This window comes from Lutra lutra, chromosome 9 (assembly GCF_902655055.1).
Source record: "Lutra lutra chromosome 9, mLutLut1.2, whole genome shotgun sequence".
Taxonomy (NCBI): domain Eukaryota; kingdom Metazoa; phylum Chordata; class Mammalia; order Carnivora; family Mustelidae; genus Lutra; species Lutra lutra.
The window spans coordinates 89,419,028-89,433,370 of NC_062286.1; the positions used below are offsets into that span (position 1 = coordinate 89,419,028).

Below are 14,343 nucleotides of genomic sequence, written 5' to 3' on the forward strand. Positions count from 1 at the left end.
AAAAAAAACACCCATCGTAGAATTTCATCACTTGACATTTTGCCACTTTTGAGTGTGTACAGCGCACACTCAACCCATGTGTGTGTATGTGTGTACATATGTACATTTACACATACCTCTAAATATTCAGTCAATAGTAAGATATCCTCAGTTGTCCCCAAAACTGTTTTTGATCACTGATTTTTCAATACAGGATCAAAAGAAAAAGAAAAGGAAAAAAAAACCTTTAAAGGGTCTTCTGTTTGTACATATTTAACTTTTACAGTTGTAATAATTAGGGTGTTATCTTAAAATATCTTGAACTACATTTATTTAATTTTGCTTTATTTACTTCTAAAGGGAATTTTTTTTCAGAAACTCATGATAAATAATTAGACTGTGGTTTTCTAAATTTGCTATATAAAAATTTAATGGGTGGGGGCGCCTGGGTGGCTCAGTGGGTTAAAGCCTCTGCCCTTGGCAGGTCATGATCCCAGGGTCCTGGGATCGAACTCCGCATCAGGCTCTCTGCTCAGCAGGGAGCCTGCCTCCCCCTCTCTCTCTGTCTGCCTCTCTGCATACTTGTGATCTCTGTCTCTCAAATAAATAAATAAAATCTTTTTTAAAAATTTAATGGAAAAAGTTTCTTTAATCGATATGAACGTACATGCTAAATTATTGTGAGGTGGGAGAGATGAGAGAAGCTAAAAATCAAGAAAACAGCCTTGTGCTATAAGTACAGCCACCTCATCTTTTTTTGTGATAATCAGTTTGTATCTTATCTCATTTTCTTGCCTGTTCCACTTTGTGGAATTTTTCTCTGTTCATTTGTCATTAGCACTTCTGAAGAATTACTTAAAACAAATGAAATGTAAACAAGTCCATTTGGCTAATTGGGGCCACCTCTGGCTAAATATTTATTGATGCAGGAGACTAGAAATAATACTGAACTAAAGCATTTGGGGGAGGAAAGTTCTGGGCATTTCATCTGTGTATTTTCTATTAACCTATAACTCTTAATAGCTTGTGACAATTTGTTAGTAAATGGAACTAGTCTTTAAATTTAGACCTTAGTTATTTTGGAAAGATAACATCACGGTCCTAGGCATTGTGATGAATCTCTTCTAGCTTTTTAAGGAAGACAAAGGGATTGTAATGTGATAATAGAAAAAGATGTGATAAATATGATCAGTGTGATCTAACTTATTTGTATATTTTATCATTATGGTATTATATTGATGTTTTGATAGGAATCTGAAACCCCTTCAAGCCTATTAATTTAGGATACTGTGAGCAACAGTAAGAGGGGAAAAAGGGTTACAGGGATTGTTACAGTGAAATCTCCAAAAACCTGCTAAAAAGTGTGTTAGCGGGACGCCTGGGTGGCTCAGTGGGTTAAGTGGCTGCCTTCGGCTCAGGTCATGATCCCAGCGTCCTGGGATCGAGTCCCACATCGGGCTCCTTGCTCGGCGGGGAGCCTGCTTCTCCCTCTGCCTCTGCCTACCGCTCTGTCTGCCTGTGCTCATGCTCTCGCTCTCTCTCTCTCTAACAAATAAATAAATAAAATCTTAAAAAAAAAAAAAAAAAGTGTGTTAGCCACATTGGTTGCCTGATTGTTCTCTCTTGGCAGTAGTGTTCAGTGCCATGTCTTTCTTGTGGACAGGAAGGAGCTGACTGCTGATGCCCGGGAGCTGAAAGGGGAGCTGTACTGCCTGCCGTGCCATGATAAGATGGGGGTCCCCATCTGTGGAGCTTGTCGGCGGCCCATCGAAGGGCGCGTGGTGAATGCCATGGGCAAGCAGTGGCATGTGGAGGTGAGTCAGTTGTGAAGGGTAACCAGTACTTTTCATTCAGATGTGCTGGGAGAAGGAGATTCTAAAGATTAAATACGGACATTTTCAAGACAAATGACTCTGTAAAAAATTAAGAATATAGAATATACACTGCTTTTGTGATCTCTTGGTAATGATACAGGATGTGCTCTTTTGTTCTTAAATCCTTCTTGAAGCTGGAAGTGTCATGGTCCATATGCAGCAGCAGCCCCTCCCTAAAAATGCTACTCACATGTTTGACCTCTATTCTCATTCTGTGTTGTTTAAATAGGCTGTGTCATAAAGTAACCTTTCAGAAGCTCAAGATACCTGAATTAAGTAAGACGGAAAGTGTCACAGGGTTAGCCCTGGCCAAATGAAATAGCTACCTCAAACTTCATGTATCTAGTTTAATTTTGGGAGTGTTACTTCATTAAATAAATAAAATATCGCAATTCAAAAATGACCTCTAGCAATTTTTTTCAGCATTTTGTTTGTGCCAAGTGTGAAAAGCCATTTCTTGGACATCGCCATTATGAAAGGAAGGGCCTGGCGTATTGTGAAACCCACTATAACCAGGTATTTATTGTCCTCATTGGATACTACAGATACTTAGATGAATTTGAGCTTAATATTTTAGCTACAAGGAAATCTCTTGGAAAATGTACATTGGACTATAGAGATCTCTTTTTAACTTATTTGGGAAATAATTTCAGACTCACAGAAAGGTTTTGAAATAAAAATTTTTTTAAAAGGCTTTAAAATTTAAAAAAAAAGTGTTTGAAAAAAATATATGTACCTTTTCATCATTTACATGTGTTTGTTTCTGTGATAACATACACTTGATAAATTCGCATATCTTTATATGCAAATGTATGTATTTGTATATATGCACCTATTTTTTCTGAAGCATTTGATGATACATTAGTTCATCATGGTCCTTTGCCCCTAAGTACTTCAATTTATATTTCCCAAGATTATGGAGTTCTTTTGCATAATCATAGTTAATCAGTATTGATAGAATACTTTAATACTTTAGTGTATGTATTCCAATTTTGTCACTTGTACTAGTAATGTCCTTGTATCATTTTTTTCCACTCCAGTACTAGACCCTATCTAGGTTTGTCATTTTCCTTTAGCCTCCTTAAATCTGGAACTTTTTTTTTTTTTTTTTTAGATTTTATTTATTTATTTGAGAGACAGAGATCACAAGTAGGCAGAGAGGCAGGAGAGAGAGAGAGGGAAGGAAGCAGGCTCCCTGCTGAGCAGAGAGCCTGATTCGGGGCTCGATCCCAGGACCCTGAGATAATGACCTGAGCCGAAGGCAGAGGCTTTAAACCACTGAGCCACCCAGGTGCCCCAAAATCTGAAACGTTTCTAAAGCCTTTTTTGTTTTTGATAATAATGAAAAGTAAATTAATTTATTTTCATTGTAAAAAGGAAAAATAGTCCATGTACTTTACTAATTTTCGCTAGTAATGAATGGTAAATTCTGGATCTAGGCAGTCAGCTGTCTGTTTTAAGTGGTAGAAAGAACTGAAATTATATTAAATATTTGGTGTTCTAAAACTTAGTTCTGGGACGCCTGGGTGGCTCAGTTGGTTGGGCGGCTGCCTTCAGCTCAGGTCATGATCCCAGCGTCCTGGGATCGAGTCCCGCATCAGGCTCCTTGCTCCGCAGGGAGCCTGCTTCTCCCTCTGCCACTCTGTCTGCCTGTGCTCACTCTCTCTCTCTCTCTGACAAATAAATAAAATCTTTAAAAAAATAAAATAAAAAATAGAACTTAGTTCTAGCATATCTTGAATTTTTACCACTTTTTTTTTTTTTTCACTTTCAGCTATTTGGTGATGTTTGTTTCCATTGCAACCGTGTTATAGAAGGTGATGGTAGGTATCTGTAGGAATTTTATATGCCATCGTTTTGACAAAAGAACACTTAGGTAATGTGAAAATTGAAAGAGTTCAATAACTTATATTGCTTGGAATATGATCATTATCAGTTACTTCTTTTTCCTTTGGCATACTTTGCAAGTAATCCATAGCAGAAATGCTAATATCCTAAGAGATGGATTTGTTACTCCTGTATAATAATACTTTAGGGTATTGCCACAGGGTTGTTATGGTAGATATTGTGGGAACATTCACAGCCAACCTTGAGATCTGTTTCTATTTCCATCCCCTGGAATTACATAACTTGGAAGCTGTAGAGCAGTATTTATTAGGAACAACTCAATCTGTCATGGTAGTCAGCGAGAGTCCATTTAACCCTGCAGATGCTAAAACCTGGCAGTTTTCTGTAGACATTTCTTGGCTTACCAGCCTTGTATTGCAGTAATTAGGCAGGGCTGATTAACTGGGACAGAAAGGAAGCAGCTGTGTTTGCTAATAGTCGCTAGCACAATTCTGCTAGAAACTTCCTGGCAAAGTTTAAACATTCCTGTTTTCAGCATGCTTTGTGGTTCTCGTCAGAGAACCCAACTCGGGAAATACTTTGCAATACACTGCCCATGATGCAGTTTGCAAAAGGAGTAGTTCAGAAGAGCAATCTTCAGCGCCATAGAACGCAAAACTTAACTCCCTCCTACGTGAGGTATTTGTCAGGTGAGAGAAGCTGGGAAGGGAAGGGAAGCATGCTTCTTTTTGTCAGTTTCTATAGGCAAATAAGTTAATGTCTGGATTTTTAAAAATTACTTATCTAGTCCCTATTTCTTTGTTGGGCCAGTGGCAGTAGGCATGGAAAGGTAGCAGCAAATGTGCTCATAGGCAGGCCCTGTGCCATAAAAGTGCATCTGAGTGATATAGTACATGTTAAATGTACACCCCAGCATCTACGGGAGTGAGAGGACAAGCTTTAGTGGGAAGACATGGTACATACCGTTTATATGTCTCACAGGATACTCAAAGAAAAATATTAACTATAAATAAAGATTGAAAAAGCCACTGTTAATCTTCCCTAAGGTGAACCAGCCTATAGTCATGGAAGACATAAGGGCTCAGTTTTTCTAGTAATGTGAAAAAATAGCCTTTAATTAATTAATTAATTTGATTGGTTTGGTAAACATTAATGGCACTGAGATTTTTAGTCATGTGATACTTTTGCAATTAAACCTCTTGAGAACCTCTTCCAACTGTTATGGAAGCCACCTTAGCTCTGTCAGAGTTGAAAATGTCAGCTCCACTTTCCATACCAATGTGTGTGACCCGATCTCTTTCTTCCTTCTCTAGTGGTCTCTGCTCTTAATAAGGCCTGGTGTGTGAACTGTTTTGCCTGTTCTACCTGCAACACTAAATTAACACTCAAGTAAGTCTACAGTTTAGTCCAGTGTGAATCCTAAGACTGAAACCATTGGGGTAACTTTTTATAAAATTTGGAGTTTTAAAAAAGAATTGATTCCTTATTCTTTGTGTCCCTTCCAAAAGTAAAGGTTCTTCCTTTAATTGTTTTATGTTCTTTCTTCTATTCCTTCTTTGTCCTGTTCAAAGGGATAAGTTTGTTGAAATTGATCTAAAACCAGTCTGCAAACACTGTTATGAAAAAATGCCAGAAGAATTTAAGAGGCGACTTGCCAAACGGGAGAGAGAAGCAAAGGATAAGGACAAGCAGAAAAAGAAAAAGCCAGTCTGTTTGTAAACTTTTCTGTCCCTTCTGTCATCATTTTCACTGCTTTCTTCTTTGGTTAGTCCTTTAGAGTATGTTTTATTCTATTTTGGTCTTTTGCTTTTTTGTTTCTTTTGGCATATATTTGTAGCTGTCACAGCTTGAAATACAAGTACTTGACCCATGTAGAGCCGGTTCTTCTGCCTAATTATTAAAATTATTAAAACTTACATTACTAAAATCCCCACCTAAAACCAGCTTGTACTTCACTTATTTCCCTTAATCTGCTGACTCCCTCATCTCTTTGTTCATATCACGATGTGGTATAGATTTATTTTTTCCAAAAATGGATACAAAGGGAAGAATTCCAATCTCTATTTAGTAGATACTGAGAAAAATTTTTAAAGTATTTTTCTCTGCTGACTATAATCTTCTAAAATCCTGGTTTTGGTTTCTTTGCCTAAAATGATTTATTTGATGAATTCCAAGTGTCACATGTTCTAAGCTCTGTATTAAATCCTTTCAGCATGTTTTGTATCTAAGCAAAGACCCTCTACTCTATATAATAAGATATCTACTGTCTTTGGTGTCTGTATACACTTTCATAGAGTGCTCATTGCTGCTGTTTATGAATTCATTTTCTTGATGTTTTCCAACCCTACTTTATTCCTGATCTTTATGGGAAGTATTTCAATGTTTGAAATTGTTTCGAATTACTGGCATGATTGTCCCATTGTTTCTTCATGGTTACCATTGTGTTCTGAGCTCCGAAAGTTTTTTATTATTCCAGTTTTCATGTTTCCTTCCATAAAGAGGAATTAAAATTCAAATACAAAACTAAAACCATTGAAGTTTGCTTTACAGTATCTCTGGAAGCAGTGATAATATTTCCCTCATCCAAAAAATGGCAGTTTTTATAGCTTTCATGCTAGCAGTCTTTGGGAGAAAATTGTAAGTCAGGAGTACCATTTAAATCAAACGGTCAGTGGAAAAATAACATCATTTGAATTTCTGTCAGCATTAAGATCTCTGTGAAAAACAGCTAGGGAATAACTACCATGTAATGCTTGAGAATAAAAGTTTAATTTTATTAACTATATGATTAGGAATTTACTTTGGTATTAACTTTGTTCTTTAAAATTGTATCATCAGATTTAATCATTTGCCATAGGTAACAATGTGCCACTAGCCTTGTTCCAGCAATGCCACCTGAAAACAAGTTAGGAAAATGTACAAGTTACAAGGTTGTGTATCTCCTCAGTTCACAGTTTAACACCCTAGACTCCAGCAGTAAGAAGCTATTTTTAATTACCAATTGGAAATGCATAACAGTTAGAAAGCTATCTAAAAACCTGGCTTCTCCAGAACTGTTTCACAAATAGATTGATAATGTGAATTGCTCTAGGTTTAGAAAAAAAGAGTTGAGTTCTCCATACAGCTGACCATTCACAAAATGGAACCACAGGCAACCAGTTTCATTTCTGTTTCTTAAGGGTGATTAAAAACTTTCTCATATCTCCCCTGTCATCCTTTCTGTCAGACAGCTAACCAAAATAACCCATTACAACTTAAGTTTTCTTTGAAAATGATTTTTTGTCATTGTTGGAGGTAGAAATCAAACCATTTTATGTAAGGAAAGATGAAACCTCATAACTACCTAATTTAAAATATTAATGAAGATTAATTTGCTTTCAACAAAGAGAAGGTCATTCAAATTAGAAATACAACTCTGGGCTTTAAATAACTGTTCTTTAAAGTGTTCTCATGGTACTTTAATGTGTGATTGACTTTACTTACCTAAATTACATTGACATTAGATTTCCTGTATTCGTAGCACAGACTAAAATGTAATGTACATCCTCTATTACACAGATAGATGTATAAGATATATTTATAAGGACAATTTTCTACATCTACCAAAATGACAGAAGTTGAGATTAGAAATACAGTTTTTTGCTGGGAATTTCAATGTCATCATATAGTGTCTTCATTTACTTCAGTAAAATTACCTCACATTATTTATATATCTGTGTCAAATACATTTCTCCTAATTTCTTTTATTATTGTTACTGTCTTTAGGAATAAATTTGTGGAGTTTGACATGAAGCCAGTCTGTAAGAAGTGCTATGAGAAATTTCCATTGGAGCTGAAGAAAAGACTTAAGAAACTAGCTGAGACCTTAGGAAGGAAATAACTTCCTTTATTTGTTTATTCTCTTCTATGCAAAGAAAAGAGATTACCAACATTATTTGACTTGATCCACACTATTTAAAGCTGTATCTTAAAATAGTTGAGAGTGAAGAGGGCCTGTACAAATGGTTTTCTTCATCTCCTTCTTCTCATTAAAAAAGAAAAAAAGCTTGTGTAATCATATTTAAAACACACATGAAATCAAGATTTGCTTTTGTTAATAACCCTTATCAATTTGTCAAAATATAGATTGTACTTAACCGCAAAAAAAAAACACACGGTTTAGATGTTAGATTTTAATTAAGGTCCAAAAAAATTAATTTAACTTAAAAATGGAAGTAAGGAATCAGCTTTCACATGACTCAGATAAAAATAGAAACATTATTTTACTTTGTATTTGAAAGAAAAATAATTCCAACTGCTGTTGGGGAGGATAGAAGGAAGAAAAATAACCAGCCAAGAAAAACAAATCTTAAAGAATCTGAGTATGTTTATCAGACTAATAGCTAGTAGCTATAAAATGAAATATACATATTACTAAGACAAAAAACAAGTGCATTTAGAACTACTTGATTTCATTTTTTTGTTAAATGCAATAATTATGCTTAGTTTTATATTTTGTTCTCCTTGTGAACTTCTTCCTTAATACAATTACTTAACCCAGTAGTTTTAGCTTGCTAATAGTATGCCTTTTTAAATTTTGTGCAAAAAAATTTATACTAGGTATTTGAAAATTCAGTATACTTTACAATATTGGAAAAAATGAAGTATTTTTTAACATATTACAGCAGTTCTGCTTCTAAGCTTAAGGTCAAAGATGTAGTCTTAGAATAGGACCCAAAATTAAATTTTATGTAGCTTGGAATGTATGACTTAAAACAAGTGAATGTATATGTATTGGTCTTACTGCCTTTATAACCATGCTAATGTTTGTGCTTTATACATAATCAAACTTGCCTTAGAAAATACATTCTTCAGGAATTCTAGCTGTTTCATGCAATACCAAAAATAAGTGCATTGATTGAGGTTTGTAAACCCAAATTCCTGTGCCACAGCTATGGTGATACTTGATTTTCTATTTTTCTCTCCTTTTTTTGGGAAACACGTTGAAATTAGTTTTTCTCATCTTGCTAAAAGGATGATATTGGTAGGTGTTTCAGTTTTTCATTTCAAATGTTGTGATTGGATTTTATTTACTATAAGGAGGAGGTAAAAATGACACTTTTAAATTGGAAGGAGGATGTTTAAATGTCAATTTTAGGTCAAAAGTAGTGGATTATTCTACTTTATAGAAAGTGTTCTTAGAAAGTTTATCCTGAAATTTCTGGACCATTCTTTCTCGATAAACGTGTATGCAAAGCAAATCTTGTGAACATTTTTTAAATGTTGCTGCTGCTGTGTTACCATTTAAAAGAAAGTTCCCAAGATGGACTTTTAAGGAGGAAATTATTGTTTTAAAAAAAAAATTTGCTGAAATGTTGTTTTGCCATTAAAAAACAAAACAAAACAAAAAACTCAGGATGCTACCACTCTGCCATTAAAATATTTGTATGCATGTATTTTTTTTTTTTTTAAGTTTGTGCATGCACTTTACAGAGTAAATTCTATTTCAGTTTTCAGGTAACTTATAACCAGTTACTTTTTAGTGTTCTTTTAGAGTTCAAAGAATTATCAGTGATTGAAAAAATCAATATGTAGTTAAAGTCTGTATGTACTCAGACATTTAAAAGAGTCTTTGCATTTGACAGTAAGAATCAAAATCCCTTCAGAGTGCCTTTGTCAGCTAATACATGACCAGCAAGGAAAACTTTGGAAGTATTTATTAAATATTGTCCTATGGACATAGGCAAAATAGTACAGGCTTTGTAATTTGGGATCTTGATCCTAAATTGTCAAATCCCCCTACACCAGAAATAAGGGACAGAAAAGCAACCGTTTACCCATATTCTTAAATCACTTTAAAGATGCATGAACTGAGCTCAGCTGCTTTTGTTTACACAGCTTTCATAGCCCGGCCTCTCCTGCAGCCAGATGTCCCGGTGCTGTCCCTGCTCACTCCTCTTTTAAAATAGGAATTCATGGGGCGCCTGGGTGGCTCAGTGGGTTAAGCCGCTGCCTTTGGCTCAGGTCATGATCTCAGGGTCCTGGGATCGAGCCCCGCATCGGGCTCTCTGCTCAGCGGGGAGCCTGCTTCCTCCTCTCTCTCTCTACCTGCCTCTCTGCCTGCTTGTGATCTCTCTCTGTCAAATAAATAAATAAAATCTTAAAAAAAATAAATAAAATAAAACAGGAATTCATATTTCCTGAAAGTTCAATTTGGTAACCCTCTACAACTTTAGGATATTTTATTTAGATTTCTTCCCTGGTAGGGGCATCATTGGAGCTTTTACCTGTGGGAAAGGAAGAAGTCGAAAAGTTGCAAGTGGAATAGAAGACAGGCTTGGTTGAGTTCATAATATTGTTCATGGGGTTTTCCCTGGCAGTGGAAAAACTCAGGCTAGTAAACCTTTCTCTGTTTAAAGTCCTAGAAGGCAATTTGAAATAATTTATTGTTCTTACCCAATTTCTACATGTTCTTTTTCTTACCAAGCCTAATATAATTGAGGAAATGTCTGGTAGGTACAAGCAAAACATTCTCTGGATCATGTTCAAAGCCTTATTAACATTATACCTAAAATGATAGGCCATTTTGCCTCATTTACTTGCCAAAATAACCATTTCTAAGTTAAGGAAATTTTGAGGTAGGCTTGTAGCATTCTTGTATTTCATTTTAGATTGTAAGCTTGATGGCAGCGACACTATGCTGTTAATTATGTTTTTATATAGCAACCATTGCAGTATACTCTTGGTGCTTAATAAATGTTCATAATTGTTAAGAATAATCCTATTGTGCATTGTTTCATTTGAGTCACTCTGAGACATGGAACTATGAGCAGATAGGACTAATGCTTAAGAAAACTGTTTTGGTGGGGTGCCTGGCTAGCTCAGTCGGTGGAGTGTGCAACTTTAATCTCGGGGTTGTGAGTTCGAGCCCCATGTTGGGTATAGAGATTACTTTAAAAAAATCTTTTTTTTTTTTTTTAAGATTTTTAAAATTTATTCATTTGAAAGAGAGAGCACAAACAGGGGGAGAAGCAGAGGGAGAGGGAGAAGCAGAATCCCTGCGGAGCTGGGAGCCCAACGCGGGGCTAGATCCCAGAACCTGGAGATCATGACCTGAGCCAAAGGCAAACGCTCAACCATCTGAGCCACCCAGGCACCCAAAAAAAATAAAGTCTTTAAGGGGCACCTGGGTTGCTCAGTTGGCTAAACATTGAACTCTTGATTTCAGCTCAGGTCATGATGTTATGGCTCATGGGATCAAGCCCTGCATCAGGCTCTGCACTCAGTGAGGAGTCGGCTTGAAGATTCTCTCCCTCTGCCCTCCCCCGACTCTCTCTTTTGCCCTCTCTCTCTGTAAAATAAATAAATAGATTTTTTTTTAAACATAAAATCTTTTTAAATCTTTTTAAAAAATAAAACTGTTTTGGAAACAACCTTAGTGTCCATCCACAGATGAATGAATAAAGAAATTGTGGTGTGCATACAGACACACACACACACACAAACACACACACACGGGAATATTATTCAGCCATAAAAAAAGGAAATCTTGCTATTTGCAACAACAGGGATGGAACTTGAGAACTTCAGACAGAAAAACAAGTATATGCTCTCACTTACATACGGAATCTTTAAAAAAAAAAACAAAAAAACAACTCATCAATACAGAGAACAAGATTGGTGATTGCCAGAAGCTGGGTGTTGGGGCGGTGAAATGGGTGAAGGCGATCAAAAGGTACAAACCTCCAGTTACAAAGTCACAGTGGTGTACTATATAGTATGGTGACTATTGTTAATAATACTATACTGTATACCTGAAAGTTGCTAAGAGTAGATCTTAATAGTTATGAGAATAAAAAATTCTGTAATTATGTATGGTGATGGATAACTAGACTTACTGGGATCATTTCATAAGTATTACAGATATTGAATCATATACAGCTGATACAGAATATTACATGTCTGTTATATATCAGTTTTTTTAAAAAGTTTTTCTTGAAAGTCATTTTAAATTTTTATTATATGTAGTGTTTTGGAACACAATTTAAATAGTCCTATCTCCATCCATGTAAGAATATCAAATTAAGGGACGCCTGGGTGGCTCAGTTGGTTGGACAACTGCCTTCGGCTCAGGTCATGATCCCGGAGTCCCGGGATCGAGTCCCGCATCGGGCTCCCAGCTCCATGGGGAGTCTGCTTCTCCCTCTGACCTTCTCCTCACTCATGCTCTCTCTCACTGTCTCTCTCTCAAATAAATAAATAAAATCTTAAAAAAAAAGAATATCAAATTAAACATTCTCTATATAAAGTTCACAAGGCGGTTTCCAGAAATACTATAATTTAATCCTTAAAATTATATGAGTTACTTAAAATTCTTTTCATATTACAGCAGAGGAGCAGAGCATACTGACATTAAGTAGGTCCTTTGAGGTAGCACGACTTAAAAGTGCCATATCCAGAATCTGAACCCAAGTATCCCTGTAATTCCCAATATATAAATGTTTCTACTCTGTTACTTGGGGTGTGTGTGCAAGAGAGAGAAAATTAAAGTGTTCTTCAATATAAAGTAGAAATATTCGTGTGTCTGAATAAAAGAAAATGATCTGGTTGCTGTGTGTGAGCCAAATCCCAGAACCATACAGAATAGTGGTGGTCTTCCCTCTATTCCCCATATTTTCACTTCTTAACAAAGGAGATCTCTTCTGTCTCCTTATATGTGTATATCAGCATATCTTCATACATCACTCCTCCAGCCCTGAAGCACTGCATGATGCCTTTGAGGGGCATTCCTCTTCCCCTGCACCGTCCTGTCCTTCCCCTCCATCCTCCTTGAACATAGAGATTCTGCGTCTCTGTGATTTGAGCCTCGGACTCCTTTTACTCCCTGGGGCAGGTGCAGAGCTTTGATTTCCTCTCTCGAAGTAGGAGAGATGGGGAATTACAGCACCACGTAGGAAGTGTTGCGAGAGTGAGCAAAGAGTTTTGCCAGATCACAGCAGCAGAGGGGGAGGGAAGGCTCCTAGAGGGGATCACTGCTCAGCCAGGCAAGGGAAGAGGCCAGGGGTGAGTGCCCCGTTGCTAGCTCACTCTCTGTCTCCCTAAAATAATCTTTTGAAAATGTTACTAAAATGGTTCTTAAGTGTTTTGTTTGGAGTTTTTTGACAGGGAAGAAGGGAGACTATTCAATTCAGGTAGTGCTTTCCAGTTTGCCAAAATTAATATGCTACAGTAATGGAAATACTAACTTTTTTTGTTTGTTTCAAAACATGGACTTTTATTTATTTATTTTTAATTTTTTAATAAACATATAATGTGTTTTTATCCCCAGGGGTACAGGTCTGTGACTCGCCAGGTTTACACATTTCACAGCACTCATCATAGCACATACCCTCCCCAATGTCCATATCCCCACCACCCTCTCCCATCCCCACTCCCCCCAGCGACCCTCACTCTGTTTTTTGAGATTGAGTCTTTTATGGTTTGTCTCCCTCCTGATCCCATCTTCCTTCATTTTTTTATGTTGCATCTCCACTTCCTCATATCACGGAGATCATATGGTAGTTGTGTTTCTCCGACTGACTCACTTCGCTAAGCATAATACCCTCTAGTTCCATCCACGTCGTCACAAATGGCAAGATTTCATTTACTTTGATGGCTGTGTAGTATTTTATTATATATATATAATATATTATATATATATATATATATATATATATATATATATATATATCTCACAACTTCTTTATCCATTCATATGTTGATGGACATCTAGGTTCTTTCCATAGTTTGGCTATTGTGGACATTACTGCTATAAGCATTTGGATGCACATGCCCCTTCGGAGCACCACGTTTGTATCTTTAGGATATATACCCAGCAGTGCAATCGCTGGGTCATAGGGTAGCTCTATTTTCAGTGTTTTGAGGAACCTCCATGCTGTTTTCCAGAGTGGCTACACCGCTTGCATTCCCACCAGCAGTGTAGGAGGGTTCCCCTTTCTCCACATCCTCGCCAGCATCTGTCATTTCCTGACTTGTTAATTTTAGCCATTCTGACTGGTGTGAGGTGGTATCTCATTGTGGTTTTGATTTGTATTTCCCTGATGCCGAGTGATGTGGAGCATTTTTTCATGTGTCTGTTGGCCATCTGGATGTCTTCTTTGCAGAAATGTCTGTTCATGTCCACTGCCCATTTCTTGATTGGATTCTTTGTTCTTTGGGTGTTGAGTTTGATAAGCTCTTTATAGATTTTGGATACTAGCCCTTTATCTGATATGTCGTTCACAAATATTTTCTCCCATTCTGTCAGTTGTCTTTTGGTTTTGTTAATGTTTCCTTGGCTGTGCAAAAGCTTTTGATCTTGATGAAATCCCAATAGTTCATTTTTGCCCTTGCTTCCCTTGCCTTTGGCCATGTTCCTAGGAAGAAGTTGCTGCAGCTGAGGTCAAAGAGGTTGCTGCCTGTGTTCTCCTCAAGGATTTTGATGGATTCCTTTCTCACATTGAGGTCCTTCATCCATTTTGAGTCTATTTTCGTGTGTGGTGTAAGAAAGTGATCCAATTTCATTTCTCTGCATGTGGCTGTCCAATTTTCCCAGCACCATTTGTTGAGGATGCTGTCTTTTTTCCATTGGACATTCTTTCCTGCTTTGTCGAAAAGTAGTTGA

General features: G+C 36.7%; 1 protein-coding gene across 8 annotated transcripts in view; it reads left to right on the top strand.

Moving 5' to 3' along the window:
• The window catches only part of LIMS1 (LIM zinc finger domain containing 1), a 145,230-nt gene extending 137,214 nt beyond the window's left edge, over nt 1-8,016 (top strand). For 6 of the 8 annotated variants that reach the window (XM_047745303.1, XM_047745301.1, XM_047745299.1 and 3 more), the window contains 6 exons: nt 1,643-1,793; nt 2,277-2,369; nt 3,628-3,676; nt 5,015-5,090; nt 5,273-5,465; nt 7,467-7,674. In XM_047745303.1, coding sequence (XP_047601259.1) covers nt 1,643-1,793; nt 2,277-2,369; nt 3,628-3,676; nt 5,015-5,090; nt 5,273-5,420 — 517 coding nt within the window. In that variant the 3' untranslated portion in view covers nt 5,421-5,465; nt 7,467-7,674. Of the gene's footprint in view, nt 1-1,642; nt 1,794-2,276; nt 2,370-3,627; nt 3,677-5,014; nt 5,091-5,272; nt 5,466-7,466 lie in introns of all 8 variants that reach the window. The other 2 variants (XM_047745300.1, XM_047745297.1) reach the window with 1 other exon arrangement.
• The last annotated feature ends 6,327 nt before the right edge of the window (nt 8,017-14,343 follow it).